This window comes from Canis aureus, chromosome 2, assembly GCF_053574225.1.
Source record: "Canis aureus isolate CA01 chromosome 2, VMU_Caureus_v.1.0, whole genome shotgun sequence".
NCBI classification, from domain to species: domain Eukaryota; kingdom Metazoa; phylum Chordata; class Mammalia; order Carnivora; family Canidae; genus Canis; species Canis aureus.
In genome coordinates, this window is record NC_135612.1 from 54,651,141 (window position 1) to 54,664,961 (window position 13,821).

A 13,821-nucleotide genomic window follows, 5' to 3' on the forward strand; every position below is an offset into this window, starting at 1 on the left:
GAAGATTTAATGATCTTGCCTTATTGTTCTGGTGTCTCCCAGTGTCTGCCGTGATGCTTAGTGATGAAAATTGTTTATTGGAGACTTTCTGTGGGTCAGGCATTGTGCTATGAACACTTTATATCATAGGTTGTCTCAATGCCTTCTGTTCCTCTAATATAACTGTCAAATCAAATTCCTCAACTGCTGATCATACCTGGCTTTTACTGGGCCATCAGTGATACCCCCTCCCAGAGAATACTATCTGAAATCCTCAGTTTAGCAACTAAGAGCTTTTTTGTTCTGACTGTCACTCACCTGTTCAGCTTCATCTCACACTGTTATTTTTCCAATACAGTAATTTTCTTTTTTTTTTTTTAAGATTTTATTTATTTATTAATGAGAGGCACAGAGAGAGAAAGAGAGGCAGAGACACAGGCAGAGGGAGAAGCAGGCTCCACACAGGGAGCCTTATGTGGGACTCGATCCCGGGTCTCCAGGATCACGCCCTGGGCTGAAGGAGGAGCTAAACCACTGAGCCACCCGGGCTGCCCCAATACAGTAATTTTCTTGCTTGTGAGTATGTATCCTTTAATCCATCCAGTGAGTATTTATTGACCACCTACCACATATCAGACACTATTTTAGGTATTGGGAATAGAATGGTAAGCAAGAAAAGAGGCTCCCTCTTAACATGGAGCTTACCAAAACAAGCAATAAACAGGAAACTCTCAGACAGGTGTATGGATATTGATGACAGTAAGAGAGAGTAATGGGATAGTGAGTATGGGGAGAGGAGGACCAACTTAGCTGGGGACAGTCAGGGAAAGTCTCTGCAAGGAGGTGAGTTTCAGGCTGAAAGCTGGTTGATACATAGGAACCTAAGCAAAGATTTGGGCGAGGAACATTCTGAGTGGAGGGATCAGTTAGGACCAAGGCTTTAAGATGTACACAACCCATTGGTGCGATCAAGGAACAGAGAGAATGTGAGAAGGGATATCAAAGGAGGCTGAGGGGTGTGTGTGTCAGACCAGCCTTGTAGGTCTGGTTAAAGAGTTGGGTTTTTATCCTAAAAGCAGTGGGAAACCGAAGGCTTTTAAGCAGATGGGTGATATGAGTAGATTAAGGATTTTAAATGATTACTTTGGTTTCTCTGAGATATTAGAGCAAAAACAAAACAAAATCGGGGTGATTGACTAGGAGGCTAGGGCAGGAATCAGAAAAGAGAATGGTGGTTGTTTGGAGCTGGGGAGTGGCAGTGGGGATGGAGGTCTGACATAGGTTCGAGAGGAATCCGAGAGTTAAGATTGTTAGGGTTTGGTGAGGACATGGATTTAGAAGTGATGGAGAGAAGTGTGGAGCATGTGCGAGAAGCTAATGGCCCAGTCATAGGGTAGAAACAAAGAGAAAATATGGAAAGTCAGTTACATCTACTTTCACCAATAGCATTTAAATATTCCTGCTCATGGCTGGTGTGTGTGTGTGTGTGTGTGTGTGTGTGTGTGTGTGTGTGAGAGACAGAGCCACAAAGCAAATCACACACTGCGCCTCAGGAGATCACATCTTCCAGGACAGTCACATCTGTAGATATACAACATCTAAAACAAGGTAATAGAAACAGATGTAGTATACAACCAGCCAATGATCTGGGTCTGTTAAACACTGTTAGGAAGGAGGAATAGGAGAGACTGGAGCCTGGGGGGGGGGTCTTTAGTTTGGAGGTAGTGTGCTAACTACTGGCGGCAATGAGGTGGGGGTAGGGGGTAGTTTGTTTTGGTTTTTTTTTTCTATATGGTCTTTGCTCAATGTGGGGCTGGAACTCAGGATCCTGAGATCAAGAGCTGCATGGTTTCCTGACTAAGCCAGCCAGGCACCCCCAGCAATGAGGTTTTGCCTTTCTTCCAGGACCTAGAGAGGGCTGAGTGGGAGATGGAGAGGGACTCAGGCCGTGGGATGCTTACTTTTATCCTCTCAGAGCATGAAGGTGCCCATGCAAAACAGCCTGTGCACAACATCAGACAGTACTGGGGACTTATGAGAGCCCCAGATGTGTAAAGTGCTACAGCCAGAAGGATCTTTTTCTGATTTAACTGATAGACTGAAGCCTAGAATGGTCAATTGAACCATCCAAGGACAGTCAGCTAGTAAATAATTGCATCAAAACCAGAAACTGGGTATGGTTCTGTGCTGCTTCCACATCCTGCCTCCTAAATGTAGGGTCTATTATAGACAATGAGCACACATCACACTCCCAACTGCGTTCAGGGTTATGCTGCTTGTCTAATAATGCAGCTTTTGTGTCCCTCTAAGTCTCTGACTGGCTTTAAAAAAAAAAAAAAAAGATGTATCCATTTATCTTCGAGAGAGAGCAAAACTGAGCAGGGGGAGAGGCAGAGGGAGAGGGCGATAATCTATGCAGACTTCTCACTGAGTGTGGAACACCACGTGGGGCTCCATCCCACAACCCTGAGATCATGATCTGAACTGAAATTAAGAACCAGAGGCTTAACAGACTGAGCCAGCCAGGTCCCCCTAATTGGCTCCTTCTTGTGGGGATATCCTTCCAAGACATCTTCCATTAACCCAGTGCAAAATTCTCAGGATGTCACTTCTGTGGGGTATCATACTCAACTCTGTACTTTTCTTGTTCTACTTCCTGCCCCTGGACAAAACACTCTACTTCTGGGAGATGGTACCCCTGGATTTCACATAAATTACCCCTTATCTCTGCCGGCCAGGCTTTTCCCTTACCTTCTCATCTGATTTTTACAAATTATTGCTGTTGTTTAACACACAGATTGTATTCAATTTAGAATAATACTTAGGTAGATAAAAAATTAAGATGGTATTCACTCATATTATCATAAAAGGGAAGCAAAATAATTCCTTCCTAATAGGGATGTGGCTTTCTCTCCAGCTTCAGGCCAGGATAATATTGGCAAGTTGCACTCTATCCCTGACGAGGGAATCATTCAAGTATTTACTGAACTCTTTAGCACACTGTTTTATGGGAGAACCAGACAAACTGGAGGGGATTTAGACAGGAGATAAACAAAGGAGTACATTAGAAAAGTTGTGATATTTATGCATTTATAAATGTCCAGAAACAGTCTCTCCTGGGAAGGAGCTCAGAAATCTAGGGCATGGAGGCTGAAATTCAGGTAGTAATATTTAAAAACTGAAGGAATTCTGTGGGGGCATCTGGGCGGCTCTGTCAGTTAAGCATCTGCCTTCGGCTCAGGTCATGATCTCAGGGTCCTGGGATGGAGTCCCATGTCAGGCTCCCTGCTCAGCAGGCAGCCTGCTTCTCCCTCTCCCTCTGCCACTCCCCCTGCTTGTTCTCTCTCACTGTCTCTCTCAAATAAATAAATAAAATATTTAAAAAAACAACACAAATAAAACAAATAAGTTATAAGAAAAGAACAGAGACAGAGAGAGGAAGAGTGGGGAGAACTTCAGCTCAAGACTTGTAAGGAACATACCAACCAATTGATTTGGAGACCTTATTTAAATTTTGATCCAAACAAACTAAAAAACAGTGATGAAAGTAAAAATCAAGATAACTAAGGACACATGAACATTGACTGAAATATCTGATGATGCTGTTCATTTTTTTTCAATAGTAAAAATAGTATTGTGGCTGTGTTTTAATGGAAGAGACACCTTTTAATGCAGTGGTTCTCAAACTCAGGCATGCATCACCATCGCCTGGAGGGCTTATTAAAACACACATTGCCGAGCCCCACCCCTAGAGTTTCTGATTCAGCAGCTCTGGGGTGGGAACTTAAAATGTGCATTTCTAGCAAGTTCCCAGGTGACACTAATGCTACTGGTCTGGGCTCACATTTTGAAAACCGCTGCACTGGATTAACAAGATTTTTAAAAATCTAATTACTCTTTCAAAGAAAGAGCTTAGGTTATTGGCTGAGTTCTATCCCCCTGAGTTACAGCACTCTGACCACATCCCATATAATGGAAGACAAGGAACTCTTGTTCCAAGGCTCACAATAATTTGGACTGCAAGGCACCTGGGTGGCTCAGTGGTTGAGCATCTGCCTTTGGCTCAGGTGGTGATCCTGGGGTCCTGCAATGGAGTCCAGTATTTGGCTCCCTACTGGGAGCTTGCTTCTCCCTCTGCCTGTGTCTCTGCCACTCTGTGTCTCTCATGAATAAATAAAATCTTAAAAAATGATGATAATTTGGTCTGCATTGCCATAGGAAGGCTGGAAAGAGGAATACCTTCAGCTCACCACTTTTCTCTCCGGGTGGTGAAACACCCAGCTCCCTCCTTAACCACCTGTCTGCTCTTTCCCTTCCACTCCCCAACACAGGATCCTGTGGGGCTCTCTGGAACTTAGGCCACATGCCTCCATCATCTCCAAATTCAAGATGGTTTGATGCATATAATACAGGGCATCCAGTCCTACGTGGGGTGTCTCAGAGATACTCTAGTAAATCTCAGAGCTTGTCCTTTCTGTGCTGTTGGACACTTGCAGCCACATTTTGGCTCCTCCATTGCCTATGTGACCCACAATGAGTTGTTTAGTGATTGCAGGCCTTAGGTTTTCAACAGATAAAGAAAGAAATCTGTTATTATGAGAGAAACATGGGACACCTGGAGAAATATTAGCCAGAGTTCCCTGGAGGAAAGACATTTCCAACAATACTGAACTTTAGAGACATTATTATTTTATAATTTAACAACAAAGTGTTTGTGTGTGTGCACACATTAGATCCTCACAAGAGCCTTGTGAGGTAGGTAGTAAGGTAGAGGCTGAGAGAAGGTAAAGTCTGGCCAAATTAAACGTCGGGGCCAGCACTCAAACACCTCACCCTCTCAATGAAGTCAGTGTTCTTTCCGACACACAGCCTTCCCTCAATTTATTTCAGTTAAATATAGGAATGTACTAGTGCATAAAATGGACTCTACAAAAAAAAAAAAAAAATCAGAGAGTTGCATTAACTTAAGACTAAAGAGCCCATGGCCCAGGCAATTAGAAAACAGGAGTTTTGTTTCCTTCAGCTAGATGCCAGGAAGGACCCCTGAAATATTTAACATCCCAGCAATTTTGATCCCATATTTTTACAGTCCTCTTCCAGGTCCCTTGGGCTTGTTTGTCGCAGGTTATTTTCTCTGCCTCAGGAGGCAGCAAATCTCCAGTGGGAGCACTTTATACACTGCTGCACAAAGGGCTTCAGAAATTCTCTCAGCTTTGAAGTCATAAGACCACAAACATCCTCTACGAGAATTCTGCCTTGTCATGGCACTGAGACATCTGGTGACTAATGTCTGCATAGCACTGGATACAGAGAGTGTTTTCTGGTTTTATTAAATCTTTGTGTTCACACCCCAAATCCTTTAGTTGCAATCTAATTTCTTGCAAGTTCTGGGCTTATGGGGCTGCACTAAGGAATTCCTTATGGAGTCGTAAGAGTGAAAAAAAACGTATTGGGAGTCTTTTTAAGAGCCAGGCTTATACAGCTGTAAGGGCTTATAATAAGATCTCAAATACTAGGGGCACCTAGGTGGCTCAGTGGTTGAGTGTCTGCCTTTGGCTCAGGTCACGATCCTAGGGTCCTGGGATCGAGTCCCACATCTGGCTCCCCAGGAAGAGCCTGCTTCTCCCTCTGCCTGTGTCTCTGCCTCTCTCTCTGTGTCTCTCATGAATAAATAAACAAAATCTTTAAAAACATCTCAAATACTTATCATTAATAGTGATAATGTATCTCACTCCTCTTTTAGTAATCAAGCATCAACCATCAAGCTTACATTTCCCTAAGGTCAGTTAAAAACACTGAAGGAATGCCTTTTGTGTTCAGAGCATTATTTGTGGCCTATGGGTTTATCTTTGTCATTAAAGTGTAGGAAAAAGACAGAGGACAGACCAGGGCCTAACTTGAGCCACTGACACCCACATTTAGCCTTTCTCTATATGTAGCACCTGGAGACAACAGAAATGAAAATCTGGAAAGGGGCAGAAGAACCACTACAAACCATTTCCTAGATCAAATGGGTATTTTGATGGCATAAGAGATGTGCTTTCTGACGGAAGCTCTTGTCACATCTACTACAGTGGAAAGGTTTTTCTCCTGTATGCGTTCTCTGGTGTGTGAGAAAATGCGAACGCTGATTGAAGGTTTTGCCACATTCGGGACAGCGATAGGGCCTGTCTCCTAAGTGGATTCGTTGATGGGTGATGAAGTGGGAGCTCTGGTTGAAGCTCTTTCCACATTCACCACATTTGTAGGGCCTTTCCCCTGTGTGGATCCGTTGGTGTTTTATGAGGGCAGAGCTGTCGGCAAATCCCTTCCCACAGTTGTCACACTTAAATGGCCTCTCACCTGTGTGTGTCCTCTGGTGTGTGACCAGATGTGAGCTCTGACTGAAACTTTTGTGGCAGTAAGGACAGCTGAAAGGCCTTTCTCCTGAGTGAGTACTCATGTGTGCCACAAAGTGAGAACTATCTCTAAAGCCCTTCCCACACTCTGGGCACTTAAAGGGCCTTTCTCCTGTGTGGGTTCGTTGGTGCTTAACCAAGTCTGAACTCTGGCTAAAACTCTCCCCACAGTCACTACACCTGTAAGGCTTCACTCCTGTGTGGGTCCTCTGATGGGTGATAAAATTTGAGCTTCGACTAAAGCTTTTATGGCATTCAAGACACGTGTAGGGCTTCTCTCCTGTGTGGGTTCTTTGGTGCATTATGAGGTGTGGCTTCCGCCCAAAAGTCTTCCCACATTCTGGGCACTCATAGGGTCTCTCACCTGTGTGGGTTCTCTGATGTTTGATGAGTGTAGAGCTATCGCTGAATTTTTTCTCACACCCGCTGCACTGGTAGGGTTTCTCTCCTGTGTGTGTTCTGCGATGGGTAACAAGGTCTGAACTCTGTTTGAAGCCTTTCCCACACTCAATGCATTTATAAGGCCTCTCACCAGTATGGGTTCTTAGGTGTCTTATGAGATAGGAGCTCTGGTTAAAGCTTTTTCCACATTCTGCACACACAGGCTTCTTTTCTACATATCCATCCAGTAGCTTGTTTAAATCCTTCTCCTGTGGAAGGGGCTTCTTCTCCTTCCAGGAGAGGGTTCCATGTTGCCCTTCTATTTCAAGATCCCTCTCCCAGTTCCCTCCCCATCCAGGAGTGTCAGAAATATCTTCATTGGCCCTTTCAGACGATGTTCCACATTGTTCTGCTATTTCTGAAACGTCCTGATTGAGTTTTGTCACCTGATTCTCAAAGTCTGAAAAATTAACAAAAGTAACAGAGAACAAAGTTAACCAGTTATCAGGGAAAAACATCAGAGGGCAGTTAGAAAGAATGAGATTAGTACGTTAGCAACAGATGACAATTTAATTTGACTTTCTGTAAAGTTTTCATTTGGTGAAAAGGTTTTTTAAATTATTTTAATTTTTTAAAAACACTATTTCTAAGTCATCTCTGTACCCAACATGGGGCTCAAACTCATAACCCTGAGACCAAGAGTCACATGTCCACCAACTGAGTCAGCCAGGCACTTCTCATTTTGTAAAAAGTTTGTTGAAGTTCATTAAGCTTACAGAAAAATGTAAATTCCTAAACCTTTTTTGTTTTAAGATGAATCTTGAAGGGTGCTTGGGTGGTTCTGTTGGTTAAACATCCAGCTCTTGATTTTGGCTCGGGTCATGATCTCAGGATCCTGGGATTGAGCCACGTGTGGGGCTCTACACTCAGAGGGGAGTCTGCATGAGGATTCTCTCTGTTTCTCTTCCTGTTCACACATATTCTCTCTCTGAAATAAATCTTTATTTTTTTTTTTAAAGATTTTATTTATTTATTCATGATAGTCACAGAGAGAGAGAGAGAGGCAGAGACACAGGCAGAGAGAGAAGCGGGCTCCATGCAGGGAGCCCGATGTGGGATTCGATCCCGGGTCTCCAGGATCGCGCCCTGGGCCAAAGGCAGGCGCCAAACCGCTGCGCCACCCAGGGATCCCTGAAATAAATCTTTAAAAACAAACAAACAAAAAATAAATAAATGAAGATTTTGGGCAGCCCGGGTGGCTCAGAGGTTTAGCGCCACCTTCGGCCCAGGGTGTGATCCTGGAGACCCTGGATCGAGTCCCGCATTGGGTTCCATGCATGGAGCCCGCTTCTCCCTCTGCCTGTGTCTCTGCCTCTTTCTCTCTCTGTCTGTCTATCATGAATAAATTTTTAAAAAATCTTTAAAAAAATAAATGAAGATTTTAGGGGTACCTGGCTGGCTTAGTCGGTAGAACAAGTGACTCTTGCTTGATCTTAGGGTTATGAGTTCAAGCCCCATGTTGGGGATATAAAGTTTACTTAAAATAAAAATTAAATGAAGACTTTATTTGGTCAATTACTGATTGCCCAAGAAGTCAGATTTAAACTTCTAATAGTGAACAAAAGTCTATGGCAGCATTCCAAGTTCTTCATCTAAACAAGGGCTGAAATGTGAGATTTCTTCCCACTGGATAATATTCACATCTCACCTGTGTGCGTTTCTCTTAGGATCTTCCTTGCCTCAAAATTTTGGAGTGGTAGCACCCATGGGTCTTCTTTCTGCTCCAGCTGGGAGACTATACTTGGCCTGGAAATCCTATACAGGAAGGTGAATATAGGATGTTAATCTGAGCCAACCATACAATGCCTGACCAAAAAGCCAAGCTCTCCTCTCCCTAAGTGGAGGGAAAAGCTCAGGGAGACGCTAAGCTAACATGTTTGGTCTCATTGAAAGGAGTGATAAAACAGGATGATCTCCCCAAAAGGCTAAGAAAAAAGCCCCTTTCCTCCCATTAAAACAACAACAAAACAACCAGACTTGGGTGATAGAAACTCTAGAGTGAGCACAATAATTCATTTCTGAAGGCACAAGGCTAAACCCATGTAGAGAGATAATTTTATCAGAAACAATGCTGCCATGACCTCACCCTTAGAAAGAATCAGGGAAGTTAACTATAATGTTGGGCTTTAAACTTTTCCCAGAAGGCAGCAGTAAATACAGCCATGAGAAAAAAACAAATACTTGTAAGGGGGAAAAAAAAAAGGGCAAAGGACATAAATAGGCAATTCACACACATATACACACGCAGTCTTTAAATACATGAAAAACCTTTAACCTCACCATTAACCAAAGAAAATCAAATAAAAACAATGATACAGTTAGACAATATAGTATGGAGGTAAAGAATGCAAACTGCCTAAGTTTCAACCTTAACCCTTCATCTTACTAGCTGTGTGACCTCAGGAAACTTACTTAAACTCTCTGTGTCTCAGGGTCTTCATCTGTAGAACAAGGATAATGATAAGGCCTACCTCATAGTGTTGTTGCAAGGATTAAGTGGTAAGTCCTCAATAAATGTTAGCTGTCACTATTATTTAACCCAGACTCTTTGATCCAGCAATTCTAATTCTGGGAATTCTAAGGAAATGAAAAAATAATAATAATAAAAAAAGTTGTGGGACACCTGGTTGGTTCAGTTGAAAAAGTAGGTGACTCTTGATCTCAGGGTTGTGAGTTTGACCCCCCACATAGGGGGCAGAGATTACAAAAAAATAAATAAATCTTTTTTTAAATAAATAAATCTTAAAAAAAAAAAGTTGTGCAAAAGATACATTAGCTAATTATTAACTAACTATACTTTAATAAACAAAACCTAAAAAAGAAAGACAGTTAGCTAAGAGATGTTTATCACAAAACTGGAAAGGATCTGGAAATGACCTAAACATTCCATGAAAAAGGAATAATCATATTTGATTGAGCCATACGAAATTACGATTGTATAAGTTAAAAAGGTAGTTTAAAAGATGGTTAAATATGAGGTTCAACCTCATATAAGTTATTATATTCCATATAATAAAATACTAAGTGGTTATTTTAAGCAATGTATAGAAAAAATGTTGTCTATTATTATTGTCTAAAATATATTCACAACACAATATGTAAAAAAGTGAGATGCACAACTGCACTTGCAGTACAATCCCAATTTTTTCCTTTTGTTTTTGTTAATATACTTAAAACAATGGCTGGAAGGATAGGAACTCTTCAGTAGTGGCATGGAGTGGGATTTGTTTTGTTTTGTTTTCATTTTGTCTCCCTTTTTCTTCAAGGAGTGTATATGAAGTAAAGCAAGGAGAAGGGGTAGCCATTGTATTTTAGGAAGAGCACTGGAGATTTGTTTTGTTTGTTTGTTTTCTAAGTGACAGAAAAAAACACAGCTCCCTCCTCCTTTGCCACAAAGACCTGGATTGGACTCTCACCTCTGCCACTTAACTTTGAGTCTCTGTCCTGACCTGAAAGAGGGAGATTATAATACCCACATCAAAGGGTTAGGGTGAGATATTAACAAGCCAATAAATGTCAAAGATATATATAAGCGAGAAAGTGCCATAAAAATGGAAGTCATTCCAAAAAAAAAAAAAAAAAAAAAGTGGAAGTTAGTCTTTTTCTGCCAGGGAGGCAACAAATACTCTCACAGATATCTGGAGCTCTAAGAGACCAACATCCCTAGAGACCACTCAGACCTGGACCCTCTCACAAACCTAAGTCTTAAATCTAAAGGGGAGTAGCATCCTTACCCTCTGAGAGCCCATTCTTCTAACTGTGTTGGGTGGTATCCTTGAAGAGAATTCTCTAAGCGGTGTCCAGGTAACCCACTCTTCCCTGAAGTCCCCAGCCACATCATTGAGAGTCATCAGTTCCTAAAGCAAGAGACCTCAGTATGCATCGAAAGCTCTCTGGACATTCTAACCATTGTCTCAAAACCAAAGGACAGCCCCAGTACACCCAAAGAACCAACCCCCACCCCCCAGCCTAGAATAGCAATGAGGTAAATTCTATCAACCACAGAAGGGTTGCTTTTCTTTTTCTTTGTTTATATCATCCTTACCTTGGCCAACACTCACAACACTAAGTGAGGGCTGGAGCTCCCAAACACATCTACAGAACCCTCAGTTGGCAAACATTAGCTTTTTGAGGAATAAATTGTGCATGATGGACAAGATAAAGAAGAGAACATGGGACAATGACTTGATTTGTGAAAAGCTCTCCAACAACATTTTCCCCAGCAAGCCAGCAAATGGTGGACTTCAGACTTCATTATACTCATATTAGTTATGAGGACAGCTGACTTTTCCTGGCTTGTAGATTGGGTGTCAACCTCAAGGAATAGACTATGCAGAGCCCCAAAGGGAATGACCCTGGGTACCATTCTATTTCAAGGTTTAATGGAATCAGAAATGAGATCTAAAAGGACATGGATATGCTGGAAAATAGAATAAAATTTAATCAAAAAAAGCACAAAACAAAACCCATAGGGCCTGAAAACAAGCACTAACACATTGATAAAACTGATAGCAGTGTCAAGAAAAAATTGTTTGGGGATGTGTGGGTGGCTCAGTGGTTGAGTGTCTGCCTTTGGCTCAGGTCATGATCCAGGGTCCTGGGATTGAGTCCTGCATCCGGCTCCCTCTAGGGAGCCTGCCCTTCCCTCTGCCTATGTCTCTGCCTCTCTGTGTGCCTCTCATGAATAAATAAATAAACCTTTTTTTTTTTTTAATTTTTTGGAGGGCAATGGTCAGATTACTGGATGGGTCAGTAATTTATTCAGTTATATGTTGTAAGACATTAGGAATCAGAGAAACATAATGTTTGGGGGGGTTTTGGTTTTGTTTGGGGTTTTTTGTGGGTGGGGATGGCTTAAAGAGTTTCCAATAGAAACAAACACAAGTCAGCCAGCTGAACCTGTTACTAAAAATTCTGCATTTCACTGGACCATGGACCAACCAGACTGGAGTGAGGATGCTGGAGTCTTTCTCCGCATCTCCTCCCCTTTTTTTTGTTTCGCCAATCAAAGCACCTGGGTATTCCTAGAAGACACCCACCCTTTTTATGGAAACATTTATGCATATCCACACATTGCTGTTGGGTCATTTATAAAGTACTGAGTTTTTAAGGACCTAAAAACCACAAGGATACATTTCATCTCTCTAGATTAAAATAATATCATTAGAAGGTACAAAAAAAAAAAAGCTAAGTTTTGAGCATAAATTTTATTTCTACATCCATTAGGAAACATAAATGCAGGGCTTACTTGCAGGAGACGGACTGAGGGGGAGAGAGTCACAGAAACCTTGCTCCTCCCGCCTTCTCCTGCCCCGCCCCCCCAACCCCGCCAGGTGACCCCGCAGGCCCCAGAACACAGAGGTTCTGTGACTGCCATTGTGAGCAGCCCCGGCTTGTTCGCTGGGGTTATTAATAGGGACATGACGGCGGGGGTGGGCCGACACCGGCCCCCCCCCCCCCCCCCCCCCCGCCCCGCAGTGCTGCAGGCCCTAATCAGGGCGCCGCGGTCACAGGGTCACACAGTCCGAAGCTGAAGCCGGGGACCACCACCGAGGGCAAGAACACTGATCCAGAGGATGGGCTATCCCGACGACGGCACAGAAAGCCGCAGCTACCTCTCCCCACTCTTCAGCAGACCCCGCGGGCTCCGAAAGGAGAGCGCGGAGACCTGGCCGGGACCACACCGCGGCAGCGGGCGAGTCCCCTCCACGCCCCTCAGCCGCTCCCAGGCTACCGCCGCTGTCTCCTTCCCCGCATCACTCACCGCCCCGGGGCCTGGCCGGGGATGGAGCAGGAAGTGAGAGTCTTCCACCGCCGAGCCGCACCCGGCCCACAACGCGGAGGTGGTCCCTCCCTGGACCCGACCCGGATTCGTGACAGGGCTGAGGGGACACAGGTGGGACTGTGGGCTCGGCAGCCCGCAGCCGGAAAACACCGCCCCTCTCCCCTTACCATTGGCTCCTCGTTTTCCGCGACCAGAAGCCTTGTCCGTCCATAGGCTGATAGAACTTTCAATCACCGCGCGGCCTTCTGGGAAATGTAGTCTCGAACGAGACCTCGGAGGACTCGGGAGTCCCGGGATACCCAGGTCGGAGCGGTGGCAAGCACTAAACCTAATTCTCCCTACCGCTGGAACCACTTCTCCAGAGTTCAGGGGAGGGATCCAGAGACTGTACATCCAGAGAGGGATATGCAGATGCAGCCTCCTGGCCTCGCCCGACTGCCGCGGAGCAGCCCTGTACCAACTGCGCTCTGGAACCTCGTCCCCTGCCAAGCGCCGCGGGCGTGTGGATGCTCCTCTGCCAGATCCCCATCCTGGGGGGCCAGAGCCTGCACGGTGTCTGCAGCCAGCCGGCTCCAGGGCAGCTCAAGACTATGCCTTAAGAGACCCCAGGCAGAAGCCGTTAGAGGAAAAACAAACGTTCTGCTCCCTTCCGTTGGCATCACAAGTCTCTCTCCATGGGTTAATACACCCGCTAATAGCCAGAGGAGGCTGGCGAGGGTGTCAAATAGTCTAGGAGATGTGTATGGGTTCCAAATTGTGGAGATTACCGGGTCTTATGTGAGAACCAGTGTTCACTCTGGGCCGGACCTTATCTAAAAAAATAATAGAAGCCCTTCTCTACAATGAAGAAAACACCTGTCTACCCTATTTATCGATTTAGTGCAATTAAAAAAACTGAAGAAGGGGATCCCTGGGTGGCTTGGCGGTTTGGCGCCTGCCTTTAGCCCAGGGCGCGATCCTGGAGTCCCGGGATCGAGTCCCACGTCGGGCTCCTGGCATGGAGCCTGCTTCTTCCTCCTCCTGTGTCTGTCTCTCTCTCTCTCTCTCTATGTCTATCATAAATAAATACATACATACATACATACATAAATACATACATAAATAAATCTTAAAAAAAAAGAAGAACATTTGTTCTTTTAGAATTATTAGCTCATGGCTAATGTGGAAAGACTCCTTCAATGTTAATTTAACCATTCCTTCAACAAACGTGTATGGTAC

At 44.1% G+C, this 13,821-nt stretch overlaps 1 protein-coding gene across 3 annotated transcripts; it reads right to left on the bottom strand.

The window, feature by feature from the left end:
* Window positions 1–286: 286 nt before the first annotated feature.
* Window positions 287–13,160, bottom strand: ZNF774 (zinc finger protein 774). Of its 3 annotated transcripts, none has more exons than XM_077873103.1 (4): window positions 12,771–13,160; window positions 10,553–10,675; window positions 8,467–8,573; window positions 287–7,218 (listed from the first exon to the last, which is right to left on the bottom strand). In XM_077873103.1, the coding sequence occupies exons 2-4, from the start codon at window positions 10,657–10,659 to the stop codon at window positions 5,981–5,983; spliced, it is 1,452 nt and encodes a 483-aa protein (XP_077729229.1). In that variant the 5' UTR covers window positions 10,660–10,675; window positions 12,771–13,160; the 3' UTR covers window positions 287–5,980. The 3 variants fall into 3 exon arrangements, with proteins under 3 accessions (XP_077729229.1, XP_077729225.1, XP_077729236.1); XM_077873099.1 differs by lacking the exon at window positions 12,771–13,160 and adding an exon at window positions 12,583–12,755; XM_077873110.1 differs by lacking the exon at window positions 12,771–13,160 and adding an exon at window positions 12,067–12,167.
* Window positions 13,161–13,821: the final 661 nt, after the last annotated feature.